The sequence below is a fragment of the Hypanus sabinus genome, chromosome 2 (genome assembly GCF_030144855.1).
Source record: "Hypanus sabinus isolate sHypSab1 chromosome 2, sHypSab1.hap1, whole genome shotgun sequence".
Taxonomy (NCBI): Eukaryota; Metazoa; Chordata; class Chondrichthyes; order Myliobatiformes; family Dasyatidae; genus Hypanus; species Hypanus sabinus.
This window is the reverse complement of record NC_082707.1, coordinates 54615916-54637438: the sequence shown is the minus strand read 5'-3', so window position 1 is coordinate 54637438 and position 21523 is coordinate 54615916. Positions and strand designations below refer to the sequence as shown.

General features: G+C 36.0%; 1 protein-coding gene across 7 annotated transcripts in view; it reads left to right on the top strand.

Annotated features, from left to right (window-relative positions):
- The window catches only part of nlgn1 (neuroligin 1), a 517723-nt gene extending 501045 nt beyond the window's left edge, over positions 1-16678 (top strand). For all 7 annotated transcript variants that reach the window (XM_059989133.1, XM_059989108.1, XM_059989098.1 and 4 more), the window contains 3 exons: positions 9176-9361; positions 12145-12934; positions 15829-16678. In XM_059989133.1, the coding sequence (XP_059845116.1) occupies positions 9176-9361; positions 12145-12934; positions 15829-16648 (1796 nt within the window). In that variant the 3' untranslated portion in view covers positions 16649-16678. The remainder of the gene's footprint in view (positions 1-9175; positions 9362-12144; positions 12935-15828) is intronic.
- Positions 16679-21523: the final 4845 nt, after the last annotated feature.

The following is a 21523-nucleotide window of genomic DNA, read 5'->3' as shown; positions in this document are numbered from 1 at the left end:
CATTGAAGATTATTTATGTGCAAGTTGAATTTTAAACCATAGGCAGTTATAAACATGAGAAATTCTTCAGAAGCTGGAAAATCCAAGTCCTAAAGAAGGGTCTCAGACCGAAACATTGACTGTTTGTTTCCATGGATGCAACCTGCCTGACCTGCTGAATGCCTCCAACATTTTATGTGTTGCATAGGTAGTTATATTGACATCCCCGAAAACCCTTTCTTTCAGTTGAAAATCAAAGAAGACTTTCACTTGAGAAAATGAGCAGAGCTCTAGATTTCCATAATAATGGAAACAGTAATTTGTCATAATTGACAAATAATCTGCGAATATGCAATTCTTCCCTGCCCAATTATTCCTTAATTAAGGTACCCAAGTATGGAATTGTAGGAGATATGAAAGAACACCACTATTGTCAGTTAATTTGAGGGAAAATAATGATACCACTGGCTTTCTTTAATAAATAAGAGTGAGTTTGCATGGATTTTAATACAAATTTTGAGCAGATGCTTTTTTACATCTACATTTTACATTTATATTCCTCAGGAATTGGAATGTCTTTTCAAATACCTGTCTTAATTGGGATTTTTTTTCTTACAGGCAGATGGTAAATTCCTGAAACCGGTGTTTAGATTATTTTGTTGGATTTCAACTACACTGATGTTCCCACTGATATTTTTAATTTTCACATATGTTCATGATTCAGGCAACAAATATAATTCAGAACCAATTAAGAATCAAAATGAGAGAATGTTTTGTTAGCAGGTAGCATTGTTGTGAATGCAAATGATTAAAATGCTTCAATTAAATGCATTTGTAAAAGTGGTATTGTTTTTTTCAAATCTAGGACCATAGCAAGTTGAAGCAGTCCAGAGGAACTCTGTTGCTTAACTCAGCCAGGAGACTGTTGCCGAACATTTTCTAACTAGTCAGTCACATGCATGTCATATAGCCATTAGATACCTCACTATGCTTAGAGCAAGCAGTTTTTAATTTTTGTCATGTGTGTGTTCAAAAAGCAGTGACTTCTGTCACTAATAGATGGTGAAGAATAAACAGTCAGACGATTCCCCACTTTCCTCACTCCTGCTTCAAGCATTGACGCTTGGAGATGCCAGAAACAGCTGGGAGTGAAAACGAAAGGATTTCACTGCATCAACAAGTTAGGTACTATGAAGAATTTTAAGATATTGATGATGATCTTGAATGTTACACTTAGAATGAAGATTTGGAGGACGCAGTCATTGAAAGCACTGTTTGAAGGCAGCTCACCAACTGCACTAGTTGTCTGCACGAAATTATTGATTTACAGTCAATCAAAAGATCACATTAGCTTACACCAAATGAATTCTTCTGTCAATAACTATTAGGAACATATGGACAGTTTTATAGTACTCCAGTAGCTTTGGTAGTGTTCTAATTTATTCTGTTTTTTTTATTTGATCTCAGATAATTTGAATATACTGTTACTCAGTTAAGCAGTAGTTAGTTCTTTTTGTACCTTTAACTATTTACATGAAACTTCAGCTAATTGGGACCGCCACTTAATTGAGCCAAAATATGCTGGTCCAAAATCCACTGTGTTGATTATTAAATGCTTTGGCACGTCAGATGCATTTATTAGCTTTAAAATTCAGTAGCATTCTTTACAACCAGCAGATGTAGGCTCCCAGGTTGGGTACCCATCAAAGAGTGTATTTTGGTGTTGGGTGATGCCATGATGCCCAAGCCCTGAAGTCACTTAAGCCCACCACCAGGCTCCAAGATATGGAGACAAAATAGGCCTTCCATATCTGGCCCAGGAATGTGAGTGTAGATGGAAGCTAGTGACTACAGTCCAGTCAATTTTTTCCCTGCAATATTCTTGACTATTGATTTAGATGAAATTTTAAGAATCCGAAACATTTCTACTTTGAAATGACTTCACCTTACAATTTTAAGTGTATGCAGTATATAAATTCATGTTGTTTAAACACTTTGTAACTAATTGTTGTGCATTGATCACAATACACAGTTGAGAACTAAAGGCAGCTAAGTTACATTGTGGAAAATTTGATCAAATCTTGCAAGCTATGAAAAAAACAAAGAATGTGTGTGTATGTGTTATCCATCTACATACAATGTTTAAGTGCAAGTGAATTCACTGTGAAATGAGATCACAGTAATGCAGTTGGGCCCAGTCGGGACAACACACAGGGAAATTAATTAACACGAGGAGGATGCATCTGTACTCTAAAGACAACTGCTTTAAAACAATCACTTACAGATATGTTAGAACTGAGCTCTCTTCATTCTATGGGGCAGAAATCAATTGTGAAGTTGCGTTGCCTGTGAGTCTGGATGATTCATAAGCACATGTTTTCCTCTTCTTATTGCTAAGAGTGCTAAAAATTAGTAATGATCCTCCAGGTTGCTGGCATAACCTGTGAGAGAAGGGGGAAAGGGCAGGAAGATCTTGCCAAGTGAGGCTGAACGTTGAGCTCCAGAAGTCTGGCTAGAAGTAACCAGGAACCAAATTTCTTCCTCCAACTATCAAAGGATGTCCAAAAGCTAAGATTTTCTAAGTTACTGGTGACAGAAGTTCTAGATCATCCAAGGCTACTACTAATGTATAGCACGTTTCACAGTCTGTAGCACACTGGGCCCAGTGGAGTCCCTCTGGTCTGTAACAGAAGTTAACTCAAACCTAAATAAGAGCAGGAAGGACATGGATTTGGCAGGATCTATATGTCCACTCTGAATAAAGTTTTGCTTCATTCAGATTGAAGAGGGCTACAGTATTGCCAAGCCCATGTATTATCCTAGTCTATTACTGAAGTCCAACATTGATACCACACCTGCACTGAGATGGAGATGGCAGTAAACAGAAGGAAACTTTATTCCCAAAACAGGAGAAGGTTGCATTGTATCATCAGATTCTCCCCATGACCATGTAGATTTCCTCCAGGTGCTCTGGTTTCCATTCACATTCCAAAGACATGTGGTTATGGTTTTGAGTTGTGGCCAGCTATATTGGCACTGGAAGCATGGCAACACTTGCAGGTTGCCCAGTACAGTATTTGCTGATTTGATTTGATGCAAAGCAACATATTTCACTGTAGGTTTTGATGTTCATGTGAAAATAATGGTAATCTTTTAATAAACCATATAGGATTAAAGACTAAACCTTTAATCATATTGTATATTTTATGACTCATGCAGCCTCTTGGCTAGACTAGAGCATCTCAATCTGTATTTTTTACAACCTTTTTTAAAAGGCTGCCCAATAACATCTGTGTCTGAATCTTCCAGTACTGAGTTGGGGTGTGACTATGGCTTTATTAATTTGGCAAGTAGACATCTCATCATATAGAAACCATGTTCATTTTTATTTCATTACCAAAATATATAATCTAATGTTTCCCAAATACACTCTACCTTGCCAGTCATTTATATCACTGCAGGGCAGATCCACCTTTGGATCCACCATGCAAGAATTGTCATGCATTACATCCACAAAACACCTGTACTTTCTTGCCTATCATTCCTCTGTGCTCTGTTTCCAAATGGTTCAAAGGTTCAAAGTAAAATTTATTATCACTTTATGACAATTAAAGAGGTGGAAGTACTGGCGCTTTTAAGAAATTTAAATGTGGATAAATCTCCGGGTCCTAACATGATATTCCCCAGGACCTTGAGGGAAGTTTGTGTAGAAATAGCAGGAGCTCTGACGGAGATCTTTAAGATGTCATTAGAAACGGGGATTGTGCCGGAGGATTGGCGTATTGCTCATGTGGTTCCATTGTTTAAAAAGGGCTCTAGAAGTAAGCCTAGCAATTATAGACCTGTCAGTTTGACATCAGTGGTGGGTAAATTAATGGAAAGTATTCTTAGAGATAGTATTAATAATTATCTGGATAGACAGGATCTGATTAGGAGTAGCCAGCATGGATTTGTGCGTGGAAGGTCATGTTTGACAAATCTTATTGAATTTTTTGAAGAAGTTACGAGGAATGTTGACGAGGGTAAGGCAGTGTGTGTAGTCTATATGGACTTCAGCAAAGCCTCTGACAAAGTTCCACATGGAAGGTTAGTTAAGAAGGTTCAGTCGTTAGGTATTAATGCTGGAGTAATAAAATGGATTCAACAGTGGCTAGATGGAAGATGCCAGAGAGTAGTGGTGGATAATTGTTTATCGGGATGGAGGCCGGTGACTAGCGGGGTGCCTCAGGGATCTGTTTTGGGCCCAATGTTGTTTGTAATATACATAAATGATCTGGATGATGGGGTGGTAAATTGGATTAGTAAGTATGCCGATGATACTAAGGTAGGAGGTGTTGTGGATAATGAGGTGGGTTTTCAAAGCTTGCAGGGAGATTTATGCCGGTTAGAAGAATGGGCTGAACATTGGCAGATGGAGTTTAATGCTGAGAAGTGTGAGGTTCTACATTTTGGCAGGAATAATCCAAATAGAACATACAGGGTAAATGGTAGGGCATTGAAGAATGCAGAGGAACAGAGAGATCTAGGAATAACAGTGCATAGTTCCCTGAAGGTGGAGTCTCATGTAGATAGGGTGGTGAAGAAGGCTTTTGGAACGCTGGCCTTTATAAATCAAAGCATTGAGTACAGAAGTTGGGATGTAATGTTAAAATTGTACAAGGCATTGGTAAGGCCAAATTTGGAATATTGTGTGCAGTTCTGGTCACCGAATTATAGGAAAGATGTCAATAAATTAGAGAGAGTGCAGAGACGATTTACTAGGATGTTACCTGGGTTTCAGCTCTTAAGTTACAGAGAAAGGTTAAACAAGTTAGGTCTCTATTCATTGGAGCGTAGAAGGTTGAGGGGGGATTTGATCAAGGTATTTTAAATTTTGAGAGGGATAGATAGAGTTGACGTAAATAGGCTGTTTCCATTGAGAGTAGGGGAGATTCAAACGAGAGGACATGATTTGAGAGTTAGGGGGCAGAAGTTTAAGGGAAACACGAGGGGGTATTTCTTTACTCAGAGAGTGATAGCTGTGTGGAATGAGCTTCCTGTAGAAGTAGTAGAGGCCAGTTCAGTTGTGTCATTTAAGGTAAAATTGGATAGGTATATGGACAGGAAAGGAGTGGAGGGTTATGGGCTGAGTGTGGGTAGGTGGGACTAGGTGAGATTAAGAGTTCAGCACGGACTAGGAGGGCCGAGATGGCCTGTTTCCATGCTGTGATTGTTATATGGTTATCAGAGTACATACATGTCACCACATACAACCCTAAGATTCCTTTTAGTGCGGACATACTAAGCAAATCTATAGAATTGTAACTGTAAACAGGATCAATTAACAACAAACTGTGCAAATGCAAATATAAATAAATAGCAATAAATAATAAGGGGATGAAAAAATAAGATAAAGAGTCCTTAATGTAAGATCATTGGTTGTGGACACACCTGAAATAGAATGAGTGTTGTTATCCCCTTTTGTTCAAGAGCCTGTTGGTAGAAAGGTAATAATTGTTCTTGAACTTGCTGGTGTGAGTCCTGAGGCACCTGTACTTTCTACCTGATGGCAGCAGTGAGAAAAGAGCATGGCCTGGGTGGTGAGGATCTTTGGCAGTGGATGCTGCTTTTCTACAGCAACCACGATGTGCTCAATGGCAGGGCTTTGCCTGTGATGTACTGGGCCAAATCCACGAGCATTTATAGGATTTTCCCCTCCAAGGCAGTGGAATTCCCATTCCAAGCTGTAATGGCCAGTCAGCACAATTTTCACCACACTTGTATAGAAGTTTGCCAAGGTTTTTTAATTACTTGCCAAATCTCCACAGGGTCCTGAGGAAGTAGAGGTCCTGTCATGCTTCTTTGCAATTATATTTATATGATGGGCCCAGGAAGGGTCCTCTGAGGTAGTGACACCCAGGAATTCAAAGTTACTGACCCTCTCCACCTCTGATCCTCCGATGAAGACTGGATCATGGACCTCTGGTTTCCTTCTCCTGCTTCATGATTCATGGACATCTTGCAGTGATTTAAGAGGTGCAAATATGACATCAGTCAGCACTGATTAGTTGTTGCAGTTGCATGCCACTTACAGTGGTAGAGTATCACAGCACAGAAACAGGCCTTTCGGCCTATCTATTCTCATTGACCCGCACCTGGACCACAGGCCTCCATACGATTTCCATCCATGTACTGCTCTTAAGTGTTGTGATCAAGCCCCCATCCATCATTTCAGTTGCCGCTCTCACACCAGTCTCTGAGTGAAAAAATTTACCCTCAGATTTTTCTTAAATATTTCATCTTTCACCCTTAACCCATGACCTCTAGTTCTAGTCTCATTCAACCTCAGTTAAAAAAACTTTCTCACATATCTCTATCTGTACCTTCATAATTTTGTATATCCCTGTCAAATCTCCCATCACTCTCCTATACTTAAAAATAAAACCTTACCCTATTCAGCCTTTCCCTATAACTCAGGTCCTCAAGCCCCAACAACATCCTTGTACATTTTCTCTTCATTTTTACAATCTCATTTACAATTTTCCTGTTAGGTGGTGACCAAAACTGCACATAGTACTCCAAATTAGCCTCATCAATGTCTTATACAGTTCCAACATAACATCCCAACTCCTGTACTCAATACTTATGAAGGTCAATGTGCCAACAGCTTTCTTTATGACCCTATATACCTGTGAAGCCACTTTCAAGGAATTATGAATATGTGTTGCCAGATCACTCTATTCTACCATACTCCTCTGCACCCTACCATTCATTGTGTAAATTCATGCTGATTTGTCCTCCCAGTGTGCAACACCAAATCATTGATATAAATAACAAGCAGCCATGGACCCAGCACCAATCCCTGTGGAACACCACTAGTAACTGGCCTGCAATCAGAGGGGCAATCATCTAATGCCACTCACTAACTTCTCCCTCAAAGCCAATGTTGAATCCAATTTATTGCCTCATCCTGAATGCAAAGTGACTGAACTTTCCTGACCAGCCTCCTATGTGAGACTTTGTTAAAGTCCTAGCTAAAGGCCTTGTTAAAGTCCATGTAGACAATATCCATTGCCTTTCCTTCATTAACCTTCCTGGGTACCACCTTGAAAAACTCTATAGGTTTGGTTGAACATGACCTACTACACACCATGTTAACTACCCCTAATCAGGCCCTGTCTATCCAAATACTTACATAACCAATCCCTCAGAATACCTTCCAATAACTTACTCTTTACTAACGTCAAACCCACCTGCTTATAATTTTCTGGCTTATTCTTAGAGGTTTTCTTGAAAATCAGAACAACATTAGCTATCCTCTAGTCTTCAGGCACTTCACTGTGGCTAAGGACAATTTAAATACTTATGCCAATCCACTACAACTTCTGCACTAGTCTGCCACAAGGTCCAAGGGGATACTTGGTCATGTGCTGGGGACTTATCCATGTTAATTTGCAAGCACCTCCTCTTCTTTAAACCACCATCTCAGTTATGTTTTGCCTGAGTGCTGTACACTCTGTGTCTATCTCCTGAGTAAATAGAGATGCAGAAAAAAATCCACTTAAGATTCCCCAATCACTTTCAGCTACTTGTATAGATGACCGTGCTATTCTTCAACTGCACTAATTTTGTCCTTTGCTATCATTTTGCTCTTAATATATCTGTAGAGGCCCTTGGGATTCTCCTTCATCTTGTCTACTAGAGTAATCCCATGCCCTCTTTTAGCCCTCCTGATTTCTCTCTTAAGTGTTCTCTTGCATTTCTTATACTCCTCAAGCATTTCATTTGTTCCTTACTGCCTGTGCCTACTACACACACCCTTCATCTTCTAAACCAGGCCTAAATCACCCTCGAAAACTAGGTTTGCCTTTTATTCTAACGGGAACATACAAACCCTGTTCTCTCAGAATTTTAATTTTTAATGCCTCCGAGCATCCGTTTGCCAGAAAGCAACCTATCTTAGTCCACATTTGCCAGATTCTCTCTGATGCTATCAAAATGGACCTTTCTTAAATTTAGAATCTCATTCTGAGGACCACTCATATCCTTATCCATAATTATCTTGAAACTACTAGGTTACAGGGAGAAGCCAAGAGAATGTTGTTGAGAGGGATAATAAATCAGCTGTGATGGAATGGTGGAGCAGATTCGATGGGCTGAATGATCTAATTCTGCTTCTATGTCTTATAGTCTAATAGAACTGCTTACTTGTTGAATTATACTTGCTTAATGCATGACAACAGACAAAGCAATGAAACTGATACTTCCAAAGCTTGAAAAGCATGTACCAGTGGTGCTGTGACAAACTGGTGTGAATATTTCTCACAAAATAAATCTGCTTTCAGGATGAAGGAAGTGAAATTGGTTTACACTCCTGCCTTCAACAGGCTTGCAGCAAATTGTCAGTCTTTTTACATAGTACCCTATTTTCTTTTCCCATTGAAGTTAATGGAAAAATAACTTTGGTGCAACTTAAGATGGACTGACAATTCATAATGAGCATGTTCCATACAATTCTGTAAACCAATCTCAACTGCAAGTATTGATCCAAGAGAAACATTGTATTGTACATCTAATAGCTTGCCTTTCAACATTCAAAGTAAGAGAAAACAACCAATTGATGTGCTCAATTATAATTAAAGAGACTCATTTTTTATCTGTTGAAAAAAATGCTAGTGATAAAGAATTTCATCAATGTCTTTTGATCGTAGCTGTTTGGTTTATTGCTCTGAAGATGGTAAAACACGCTACTTTGTATCTATTGATAAAAAGCAAATTGATTAATTCCTCTTTTGCCAAACGATGATCATTTGATGAAGTGGAAATTGAAAACAGGAATTCAGGAATACCATATGATATTGTTAATATTAAAGATGGGCAGGAATGGGAGAAGTTAGTTCCCAGACCGTAAACCAAAACATAGTTAATTGTGATCTCAGCAGGGATGTTTGGTACTAATGAGAAAGCCCATGTGAGAAAGTAAAGTTCTTTATTGCAGGAAGAAGATTATCTATGGTTATAAAACAGCTTTATTTAGAACATTTATTAATTGCTGAATCTCTTGAAAAATCTGAAATTTTTCTGACACCATGAAAACAACATATTGCAAATATGACATGAATAATTAAAACATATCTGACAAATGCTCAATGATTTTAACCTTTGTATATTTTATGTCTTTATTCTAAATTTCTCTCCTTCTTCTTTATTACTGCAGGATTTTTAAGTACTGGAGACCAAGCCGCTAAAGGAAATTATGGGCTTCTTGATCAAATACAAGCATTACGATGGATTAGTGAAAACATAGCTTTCTTCAGCGGCGATCCATTAAGAATAACTGTTTTTGGATCTGGCGCTGGTGCTTCTTGTGTCAATTTGTTGACTTTATCCCATTATTCTGAAGGTAACCGTTGGAGCAATTCAACCAAAGGTATTAAGCAGGTTGAAAATTTTGACAATTTTGGTGTCTGCATGCCACCGCCATTAGTATCCTGTGACACTCTGTATATATTTATACGTATATAATTGTTGACTGAAACTCAGAAAAGAGCAAACTTTTTGGCTGTATTAGATGTTTTTTTATTCTGAGTCAATTCTTATGTGCATGCTCACATTTTGAGTGACACATTTTCTCTAACCTATTGATCTTTATAAATAACAGCAAAATAAAAATTCTAGTGGACTTCTGAACAGCACACCAGCACATCAAAGTAGCTGATGTTTTTGGTTATTTCCCTCTCTTATAAAAGTGGTTGTTTGTCAAAGTAAACCCACTCTTGAAATATATGCTGCCAAATGATATTACTAATGACGGGCAGATATATTAAAGTCCTTTTGTCATGCCACTCCACTTTCTACTTTCATTCTTCCATCAGTGATGTTATTGGATTGTAGAATTTCAAATAAAATGAAGGAAAAAAATTCAGTGCCTGGTTCAGAAATCTTTTGTTTGAGAATGCATGAGTTGCTTGCTGTCATTTGAAAAATGTTTGAATGTTTGCATGCATGATCCAAAATTGTCAAAGCATCGAGGTCACAAGCAGATGTTTATGTGCGTGAGTATCTGTTTACCCCATAAGCCTACCACAATTAGAGTAGATTAGATTTTAGGTAGAAGCAAACTTGAATATCCATTAGTTCATCATATTTATTTTCTGCATCTTGCTCCATATACAATTCTCACCCTTATGCATGCCCATTGCCTGTCTATCAATTCTGTTTGTCCATTGTCATTATTGTTGTGTGATTACTTTACACTTTAATTTTGCAAAACAAACTTGATTAGGAGACAGTCTCCTGAAAGACTAATAGAAATGCAAATTTGTGACTTTCACCTATCTGACAAATTTACATCTTGCTTTCTTCATATTTTACTATCTGTGGATTACACGAGGCAAGGCACAAGCCTGTTATACTGAGGCTTACATAGAATATGATGTTCAAAAATCTCCCAGAAAAATTGAAATATTAATAACAAAATCCTCACTGTCTGATTGAGTAATCTTAAATATATTTTATGCCTGCACAGTGCTGAAAGTGCTGCAAAAGTGACAAGACCAAATTTTTCATGATTATATTTTTGATGACTTATTGAAAGCTGATTTATGAATTGAACTCCACCTTAAGCCATTGCAAAGGAATTCATTGATGCACTGATCAATTTGTCTATTTTAAGTTTTAAATACTTCATCTTCCTTCAGTTATCATCTATCATGCTGATGCACAGAACCATTGTCACATGATACAAAAATAGAGTTAAAAGATCTGAAGTTGCTTTGTTGTTTTATCCTAAAATATAGATTGCAGTTTAGTGCTTTAGTAGTTTTCTGAAATGAAAACATTTATATTATGTAGTTCAAAATATTTTACAATTAGTCCAGTAAATGTGAATTACTGATTTTTTGAAACTGAAAATCAAAAATAAATTTCTGAAATGTTCTCCTTTCATGTGTTTAATGTGATGGTGGCTTGCAAGGCTCAAAATAATTCTATTGCTTTTCTCTTAGTTAAAATATATCCTCAGTAGAAGGCAATATTATATTCTTTAAAGTGTTAAGAATTTTCTGTTTGTTTTGTATTTTAAAATTAATCCACAAATATGATGTGGTTATACTTGAAAACACTTTGAGTTAAAGAGAGTATCATTCAGTTTCTGGGCAATCCATTAAATTGTCAGTTTAGTGTAGTCTCCTATGGAGAATTTTTTTAACTAAAATGTGAGTTTTTTGGGAAAAGAATGTAGAATGCCTCACTTACACTGCAAACTGAAGTCTTGAAGTTTTGCTAAAATTCTGTAGTGGCCAACATATAAAATAACATAAAATACTGTTTATTTTTACCATTAATTACTGTGATGTATAATGCCCTAATGCATTTTATGGTTGACTTTTAAGCAGTTGTTTAAGCAGAATACCTTAAATATTGTTTTTCATTTTTTCACTGTTTATAAATTATAGTTCATAATGGTTTAAATTACCTTGCAAACAGTTATAATGATTGAGAAACTTTACTGTCTCTGTAATTATTTACCAGAAAAGATTAGACAATGAAGTTGCTACTTAATGCTGTAGGTCCTGTTAATTCAAAATATTAAGTGGAAAAAGAATGAAGATATAAAAGTCATGAACTTGCAAAGAGAAAAGATAGGTGTCCTCTACGGAGGATTCCATGTTTGGAATATGTTACATTATAATTGAAAGCTGTGTTCTTTGGTGAAATAGGATGTTTATGTGCATGATGAAGACAGACATGTATTATAATATGTATTAATAAATATACTTAAGTAGCAGTGAACATGGGACATTTTGCTCAGTAATTCCTAGAATGAACAGCCATGCCATTAAAATTACAGTGAATTTACCAGCTGTAATTTTGGCTAGAAATTAGATAGTGACCCTCAGATATTAAATTAATTCATCAAGTAATCCAAAGGTGGATGTAAAATTGAGTGTAAAGAATTATCAAACATAGATAATTAGAAGTACATTTATTTTCATTTAGTTATTCTCAGGTGCTATGACCAGTTAATTAAGTCATTATGGAATTTTGAGTTCTGAAAAGCATAATACTTTTTTGAACCAGTTTGATAATCAAATGCCACCTCTAGTGCTCATTAAGGTGTAACAATGATATGTTATCAGAAACTTTGATGACTTTCTTAGTACCCCTTGTGATATCTGTCCACAGGCCTTTTTCAGAGAGCAATAGCACAAAGTGGTACTGCTTTGTCCAGCTGGGCAGTCAGCTATCAGCCAGCAAAGTTCGCAAGGCAGTTGGCCACAAAAGTTGGCTGCAACATGACAGATACCATTGGCTTGATTGAATGTTTACGTTCTAAACAGTACAAGGAACTGGTTGAACAAGACATACAGCCTGCAAGATACCATATTGCCTTTGGACCAGTCATTGATGGAGATGTTATACCAGATGACCCTCAGATTCTAATGGAACAGGGTGAATTCCTTAACTATGACATCATGCTGGGAGTAAATCAAGGTGAGGGATATAAATTTGTTGAAAACATAGTGGACAACGAGGATGGTGTTTCAGCCAGTGATTTCGACTTTGCTGTATCTAATTTTGTGGATAACTTGTATGGTTATCCTGAAGGCAAGGATGTCCTAAGGGAGACCATCAAATTCATGTACACAGATTGGGCGGACCGACATAATCCAGAAACACGGAGGAAAACATTGTTGGCTTTGTTTACTGACCACCAGTGGGTGGCACCAGCAGTGGCTACAGCTGACCTACATTCAGGGTTTGGTTCACCTACTTTCTTCTATGCCTTTTACCATCACTGCCAGAGTGACATGATGCCAGCTTGGGCTGATGCATCTCATGGAGATGAAATTCCTTATGTGTTTGGGGTTCCAATGATTGGTGCTACTGAACTTTTCCCATGTAATTTCTCCAAAAATGATGTCATGCTAAGTGCTGTTGTGATGACCTACTGGACCAACTTTGCAAAAACAGGGTAAGTCATGGGTAAGAATTATAATACTACAAAATTGCTTATTTATAAATTTTGCTGTTAAACTCCATGTGTATAATGCATCTATCCTCTGTCTGGATATTTGCTTTTAAATTTAGAGACCACTACATTCACATTTTGATTGCATTTGAATATGTTGGATATATTCCTGATAAGTTACTACTAAGGAAATTACTAATTTAAATAAAATAAGTCTAAAAGCAAAATTTCATTCCCTATATTTTCTTGTTAAATATTTCCCAAAATATTTTCATAATATTTTAGATAAAGCCTTCTCCATCTGAAGTACTCAACACAGCTGTTTTATACATTCCCAGCAAGAACAACATAGAAAACAAAAAAATATGAAAATGAACTGAGTATAGGTTAATGTACACAGTTTGTGCAAAAAAAATTAAATTAAAATAAGCAAATATTTATCTTAATATGTCAAAAGTAGCCTTATAACCAAAACTAGATGACTTTGTAATAATTCTTATAGCATAGAGGGAGGCCATTCAGCCCAATGTGCTTGTGCTAGCTTTTTGATAGAACCATCTGATTAATTCAGATCCTTCTTGTCTTCTACTAGTTGTACAGATTTTATTTGAAGTTTATGCAAGTTCATTTCTGAATAATACATTTTTCTTAGCTTGTGCCACATTTTCGTTTGGTGTTTTCCAGATTACAGCATCTGCTCAGATGTAAGAAAATGTTTCCTCATGCTAACTTTGGTTCTTTCGATAAACACTTTAAATCTACTGTATCTTTCCTCATTTCTGGTCCCTTTTCCTAGGAGAATAAGTTTCTTCTTATTTGGTCCATCAAAACCATTTAATATCTTAAATATCTCTATTAAATCTCTTTCCCAGTTCAGTAATTCGACTGAAGCCTAACCATTGCTTTATAAAGAATCAACGTAGTTTATTTACTTTAAACTGCCTCACCTATAAAGCAAAGGATCTCATAAGTTTTCATTTTCAGCCTGTGTGTACAGATGATCCCCTGCATTCCTTTGCACATGTATCAAGAAATGTGAATTGAAAAAAAAGTGTTGATTTACATTCTTTACATAAATTCCTTAAAAGCAATTTTTTATTTTGTCCCAGATTTCACAACCCAAATCTACATTAAAGGTGAATTTTCATTCCCCAAGCTGCTGTAATACAGGGGTCACCTGACCTCACTGTTCCTGACCACTTTAAAATTGTACCAATTATGTACATTGATTCATTTTTCTTCCAAACAAAATGTGTTACTTCACTTCCTTCTGCATTAAATTTCAAATCAGCCATGTTTACCCAATGTAACTATTTATTACTATGTTTTCATTGTTTGTTATATTTTGAAAAACAAATACTTTAAAATTGTAATTATACACTTTAAAGTAAATTCAAATTATAGATTTTAATAAAGAATAACATTTGTTCTATCATAAGCCTTAATAAGGTTCTGTTGACACTTCCCTCTTTTGTGAAACTAAACATTCACCACTACTTTCTAATTCTCAGCTGGTTTTGTATCCCAAGCTGGGAATTTTGCTAACAACCTTTTTGTGATAGCATTCCTATTTGAAAGCCCAAGTTATCACATTACCCTTTTTGTCCTTTTCTGCAACATTAACATATCTGTGTTGACTTGATTGGCCTGTACTTTTTCAAATGCCAATTAATATTCTCCAGGCTTATTGTTTCCAAATGTTTTCTCAAAGCCGATAATCACTAAACTGGCCTATGCTCACCATGGTTAGCCTCTTATAGAACATACAACATTACAGCAAAGTACAGGCACTGATTGATGCCATTAATGCCACCTATCTATCCAAGAAAGATTGAAACACTGTAGTTCTAGACAAGGAATTCACATCCTTTCTTCAAAAATGTAGGATTCATGCCACCCCTCTAGGTAACTTTCCTGCTTCAAAGACCTCAATTTTCAATTAATTCCTCTTCATTTTTATCTATTTAGATATTATTTTTGCCTTTTCTACTGTTATGGTAGATTCTGTACTCTAGAGAAAGATGCCATAATGTTTAAAACTTCCTTGGCTTTCATTCTTTATGTTATTTTAATATTTTGCCTTCCAAGGGGTTTTGCCGGCAGTTCCTTCACATTAATTCCCTAGAATCATTTCCAATTTTGTTTACTTGATAACTGACCAAGAAGGTTTCATGCCATTTTTTAAGAATTCTTTCCCGCTGTCACTATTCAAGTCCATATCAGTATGTGTAATCTTTAAGTCCTTCTATAGTTTTCCAATAAATTTGTCTGTCTTCTTTCTTCTCACTATTTGGTGACCTCTGGTACATAAAATAATAGCTTCTTTCTTGTTCCTCATTTAAATCCAGTAAGAATTTGTTCTTAATTCTTAGCTACAGCATTTTCCATTGCCTTCAAAAATTTTGAACGTTATTCCTTCTGTATCTTACCTGACTATCTTATACTCAGAAATATTATAATACCAGTCCTCTTGTTCTTTCTACCATGTCTCTAATTTCACCATCAAGTGGTCCCTATAGCAACCTCTCTTGCAACTTAGTTGTCTTATCTGCAATGTTCCTTGCATTTACATCTGCATTGTTAATCTTAAATAGTTTTGGCTTTGCCCTTTGGCTGATCTCAATTTAAAGCTATAGAGGGAATTTTACATTTATGTGCTAACAAAAGTGTAAAGTATGAATACAAATAGAATTTCCACAAAAAAGATAATTTTATTCCTCTATTGCTATTTATCTCCTGATCAATCAGTTCTATAAAATGAGTCAAAATCTTCAAAACAGGGAAGATATACAAAATATGTAAAACTTGTAACAGACTATCTTGCAAAAATGTGATTTTTGTGTTTTTTCAATGTGATTCCTTCATGACCTGTAAAATCCAAATTTATTCCCCCACAGTGACCCAAATCAACCAGTTCCTCAGGATACTAAATTTATCCACACCAAGCCAAATCGTTTTGAAGAAGTTGCCTGGTCAAGGTATTCCCAGAAAGATCAACTTTACCTGCACATTGGATTGAAACCACGTGTTAAGGAGCATTATAGAGCTAATAAAGTCAACTTATGGTTGGAGCTGGTTCCTCATTTACATAGCTTGAATGACATTTCCCAGTATACTTCTACAACCACAAAGGTTCCATCAGAGATTACGATCAGACCATCAAAGAAGTGGTCTGTTACCACTAAACGTCCCGTGACATCAGTCTTTCCTACTGTCAAACAGGATGACCAGAAGCATTCAGCTGGTCCTTTCTTGGTTGATCAAAGGGACTATTCAACAGAGTTAAGTGTTACTATTGCTGTTGGAGCTTCCTTATTGTTTTTAAATATCCTTGCCTTTGCAGCATTGTATTATAAGAAAGACAAAAGGAGGCATGATGTTCATCGAAGATGCAGCCCTCAACGTAACACCACTAATGACCTAACTCATTCACAAGAAGAAGAAATTATGTCCCTACAGATGAAGCACACTGATCACGAATGCGATTCCATCCATCCACATGAGGTTGTTCTGCGGACAGCCTGTCCTCCGGATTATACATTAGCAATGAGGCGATCTCCAGATGATATCCCTTTAATGACACCGAAGACCATTTCAATGATTCCAAATACCTTACCAGGAATGCAGCCTCTCCACACGTTCAACACATTTACTGGGGGACAAAACAACACCCTTCCGCACCCTCATCCCCATTCACATTCAACAACTAGGGTATAGCCAAGCAAGGATTTGAAGAAAAAAGAGCAGTCAGAGAAGTGTGAGATTGCAAGTGAAGATCATATTTGAATTGGTGTTCATGAAGCATGACCATTACTAAATTAAAAGAGGAAACAATGTGGGGTAATCATCTCCACTACAGTTGGAAATATTCCTTAAAGGCAAGTAAGTTTTGAACCCATCTGATCAATTTTAAAAATTCTCATAGATGGCAATATTTTGAAGTTCTCTTGGGAAAGGAGAAATACTTTTCTCTGAAGACTTTGAACTATGAGTTCTGCTTGGGTGCCAAAAGTAATGTTGTCCAGTTAGGCATATGTGGCACTATTGAGGAAGGATTTCAAACAATAACATTGAAGACTGCACAAATGCACAAGGAGTAAATTCCTAGAATGAAACAAATTCTGTCTATTTTCTTTTTGGAACAGTGCCATTCTTCAAATTTGCATATGAAGTGTACATTAAGTACATGCTATTAAGTTTTGTGTAGAGTATTCATGCACAAGGATATGACTGCTTTCTTTCAATAAGACAGAAGAATAAACCAATTACTGCCATGAACAGCTTTTTGCAAAGTGCTTTCAACACAATTTCGGCCTACATGCGACAGGACATTTTTAGCACGAAACGCATGATTATTTATCTGCTTGGTGACTGTGCTGCTCAGTAAGCTGTGAAAAGGACATACTTTGCTTCCCCATTCAAATTAGTATTAAAAAAGCTTCCTTCATCAAATGACAAATTGCAGAAGAAGTTGATGCAAATCCAATCAATAAGTTCTTGGTAGTTTCAATAAAACAGATCAAAGAAAGTAGTTTTGTACAAAATGTGCTAGAATAATTGTTGAAGTAAACACAGTTATACACTCTAGAAAAGGGAATTTTCAGTGTTGTAATTCTTCTTCATCAGATTCTGTCCCTTTTCTAATGCTATTTAGTGCCAGATTATCAAACAGATCTGCAGTAAGGGGAATCTTATTTCTTGTCATTCACTGGTATCCTTGATTATGTTTATTCAGAAAAGATGTGCTATTGAGAAATGAGACCCTATGCCAAAATAAATAAAGGTTTAAGTAAAGAAATAAAGACAGTTTCAAAGTTAATTTTATTAATACAGTATATAGGTTGATCAGGTTTTCTCAGAATGCAAATACAATGCGAAGGGTATTATGTTCCATTGCAATCCAGGATAGTGATGTTATTCAATTATTCTGCAATTACATTAGCATAAAATATATGGCAAAATAACAGAATATTATATAAGATCCTTTTATCAATTAGTTATTTTAATTGAAAGTTTACAACCTGTTCAATATAATGTTACCATGTAGCATTGATTGGATATGACACCACTGTCACTTTTAGGAGAATATCAAAATTGCCAGAAGGACTGTAGCCAATTATTTTAATGAATGACTTACAGCATTTGATTTTGTTAAGCATGCCTAAAAGCACTTATTATTTCACTAAAATTATGTTAAAGTAAAATTAATTTTTGCACCTTTCTATAATATTAGAGCCATAGAGTCATTCCCCTGCAGCTGAAACATAGACCTCCATACCCCTTGCATCCATGTATTCATCTAAACTTCTATTAAATGTTGAAATCGAGCCTGCATCCACCGCTTCTGCTAGCAGCTAGATCCACACTCTCACCATCCCTTGAATGAAAACCCTCCATCTCATGTTCCCCTTAAACATTTCACCTTTTGCCTTAACCAATGACCTCTAGTTCTACGCTCACCCAACCTCAGCTGACAAAGCCTACTTACATTTACTCTAACTAAATCCCTTATAATTTTATATACCTCTATTAAATCTAACCTCATTCTTCAACACCCCAGGGAATAAAGTCCTGACCTATAACTCAGCTCCATGATTCCTGCAAACATCTTTGTAAATCTTCTCTGTACTCTTTCAATCTTATTGATAGCTTTCTTGTAGGTAGGTGACCAGAACTGCACACAATACTCCAAATTAGACCTCACCAATGTATATTACAACTTTGACATAACATCCCAGCTCCTGTTCTCAGTATTTTGATTCATGAAGGCCAATGTGCCAAAGCCTCTCTTTATGACCCTATCAACCTGTGATACCACTTTCAAGGAATATGGATCTGTATTCCCAGATTCCTTTGTTTTTCTGTACTTCTCAGTGCCCTATCCTTCTCTGTTTCAGAATCAGGTTTAATATCTCTGGCATATTGTGAAATTTGTTGATTTTGTGGCAGCAGTATTTACATAATACTAAACTTTATATGTTAGGATAAGATATATAAAAATAAATAAGTAGAGCAAAAAGATGGAAAAATAGTGAGATAGTGTTCATGGGTTCAATGTCCATTCAGAACTCTGAAGGTAGAGGGGAAGAAGCTGTTCCTGAAACATTGAGTGTCTTCAGGCACCTGCATCTCCCCCCTTGATGGTAACAATGAGAATAGGGTATGTCATGGGTGACGGGGTCCTTAATGATGGATGTTGCCTTTTTGAGGAATCGCTTTTTGAAGCAGCCCTGGTTGCTGGGGAGGCAAGTGCTCAAGTGATCTTGTGCAGTGGCCCCTCCATTCCAGACATCATGAAACCAGTTAGAATGCTCTCCATGGTACATCTGTAAAAGTTAGTGCATTTATTAAGTCCTGCATTGGTTTGTTTTCCCAACATACAACACCTCACACCTGTCTGCATTAAATTCCATTTGCCATTTTTCCACCCATTTTTCCAGCTGGTCCAGATCCAACAGCAAGCTTTGGTAGCCTTCCTCGCTGCCCACTACAAACCCAATTTTAGTACCCTCAGAGAGTGGTGAGAGGTGGAATGAGCTGCCAGTGGAAGTATTGGATGCAGGTTTGATTTCAACACTTAAGAGAAGCTTGGATAAGAATAGTACATGGACGGGAGGGGTATGAAGTGTTATGATCTGGATGCAGGTCAAAGGGACTAGCCAGAATAATAGATCAGCACGGAGAAGGTGAGTGGAAAGGCCTGTTTCTGTGCTGTAGTTCTCTATGACTTTATGACTAATATTTTAGAAAGGGGCAATTAATTGTGGGTTTCTTTATATTACGGTCATTGAATTACTCCTGAACATCTGCTCCACATATACAATCAGTATGTAACCGATTTCATATGGTTCACCATAAATCATACAAACCTAAATGAAATCAATTAAAGTAACTTAGTGCTGCATACATATTTGCTCTTTGTTAAACTATTGTCTAATAAAAACAAATATCAAATACTTGTTTGGGATTAATTTACTGAAGAAAGCTTCTTATTAATATATTGAAAATAAATGAGTAATTGAAAGAAATTTCTCCAAATAGATTTGGGATTTGTGAGGTAATTTTTAATGTGAATGGATAATGCTCACTAATTAATTGATATAATGTTAAAATCTCAATTTTTTTTTAGTTTTATTGTTTCCCTAGATTCTTAACAATTAATTAATTCTCAGATAAAGGACTGAAAAGTGTAATTAATTTCATTAAGTGATTTTGTTTTAGAAAGATGTCACTAGACCTTTTTTGTTTGCCTAGGTTTACATTTGGTAACAACATGCTCAGTTGATTTGAAGTAAATTTAAGATTAGGGAACAGAAATATTCTTTATTGTGCTGTGCTTTCTGTAAATTATTTACCTTATAATCGCTGTAACTTTATTGCGCATTGCTTTTATCGTGTTGAATATCAAAACGCAGTACAATTACTGCTTGCTTAAAGACATTAGAACTGTAATCACCTGTAAAAATGTTTTCTTTATATTTTATTTACAAAGAAATGTTCAGTTCTGTTTCTTCTCAAGGAACCTCAACATGAGAAATCTACATATTTTGTAAATATTTCAAAATGCGCAATTCCTTTGACATTCAGTATGGACATGCTATGTATGAAATCAGAATATGTAAGATTCTTGGAAGAATGATTGGAATGGCAATGAACACTTAAAAACTTTGAAATATTTTATTCCAATTTTATAACTTAATTTTATTAATTTGAATTTTTCATTAAATTACAAGTTATTATCATGAACGTAAACTGAATTTATGATGTATTGCAGCTTTAATTGTTGTAAGAAAGCAGATCATGAGATTTATTTCGTGTATTTTACATGAATATTGTGACACAATTGGGGAAATTAAAATAATAGGCTGTCAAAAGTGCCCTGATATTTTGTTGCTTGTAAACTGTTACTCCTGTGCTGTTTGAGGTAATTTATCCTTTTCATTTTCCAGTGATAATTTGTATTTGAGTATTGCTACTTAATATAAGCAGCATTAGATAGTTTGACCGAATGGTTCTTCTTGTGGAACATTTGCCAAAAAACTTTTGAGTACTGAAGTGCACAAAGATTATTTGTTCAGGATCCTTTCACTTCCGGAGTTCATAGCCAATATGTCTTTATATGTTTTTGTCATCAAATATTTCCCTGCCATTTGTCGCAAGCAAATAGAATTATTTCTTTTACTTGCAAAGGCTTAATAGCCTCAAACAATTGTAAAATTGTGTCTGAACAACAACTAAAGAATTTCTTAATATCATTAATAAATATCATATTTTTTAACTTCTCCAGGCTGTTCCTCATTGTTCACCAGTCTCTTGCTACTCTGTGACAGAGTCCCTTTTAGAATTTTTTTAGTCAGACTAAATTCTTTCCCAGAATTTTAAGCAGGTTTTACTTTAGCTTTAGAAGATGTTTATTTTCTACTTAATATGCAATAAATCTTTCTAATATTCTGTCTCCATTGAAATGGCAATTCCCACTGAAGTATTGAGCAATGTATAGCAGTATATCCTCACAACCTTCTGGCATTTTGCATCAAATGGTGATTAGTCATCTGCACGTATGTGTAGCAAATATCAGCAGCCTATCTGATT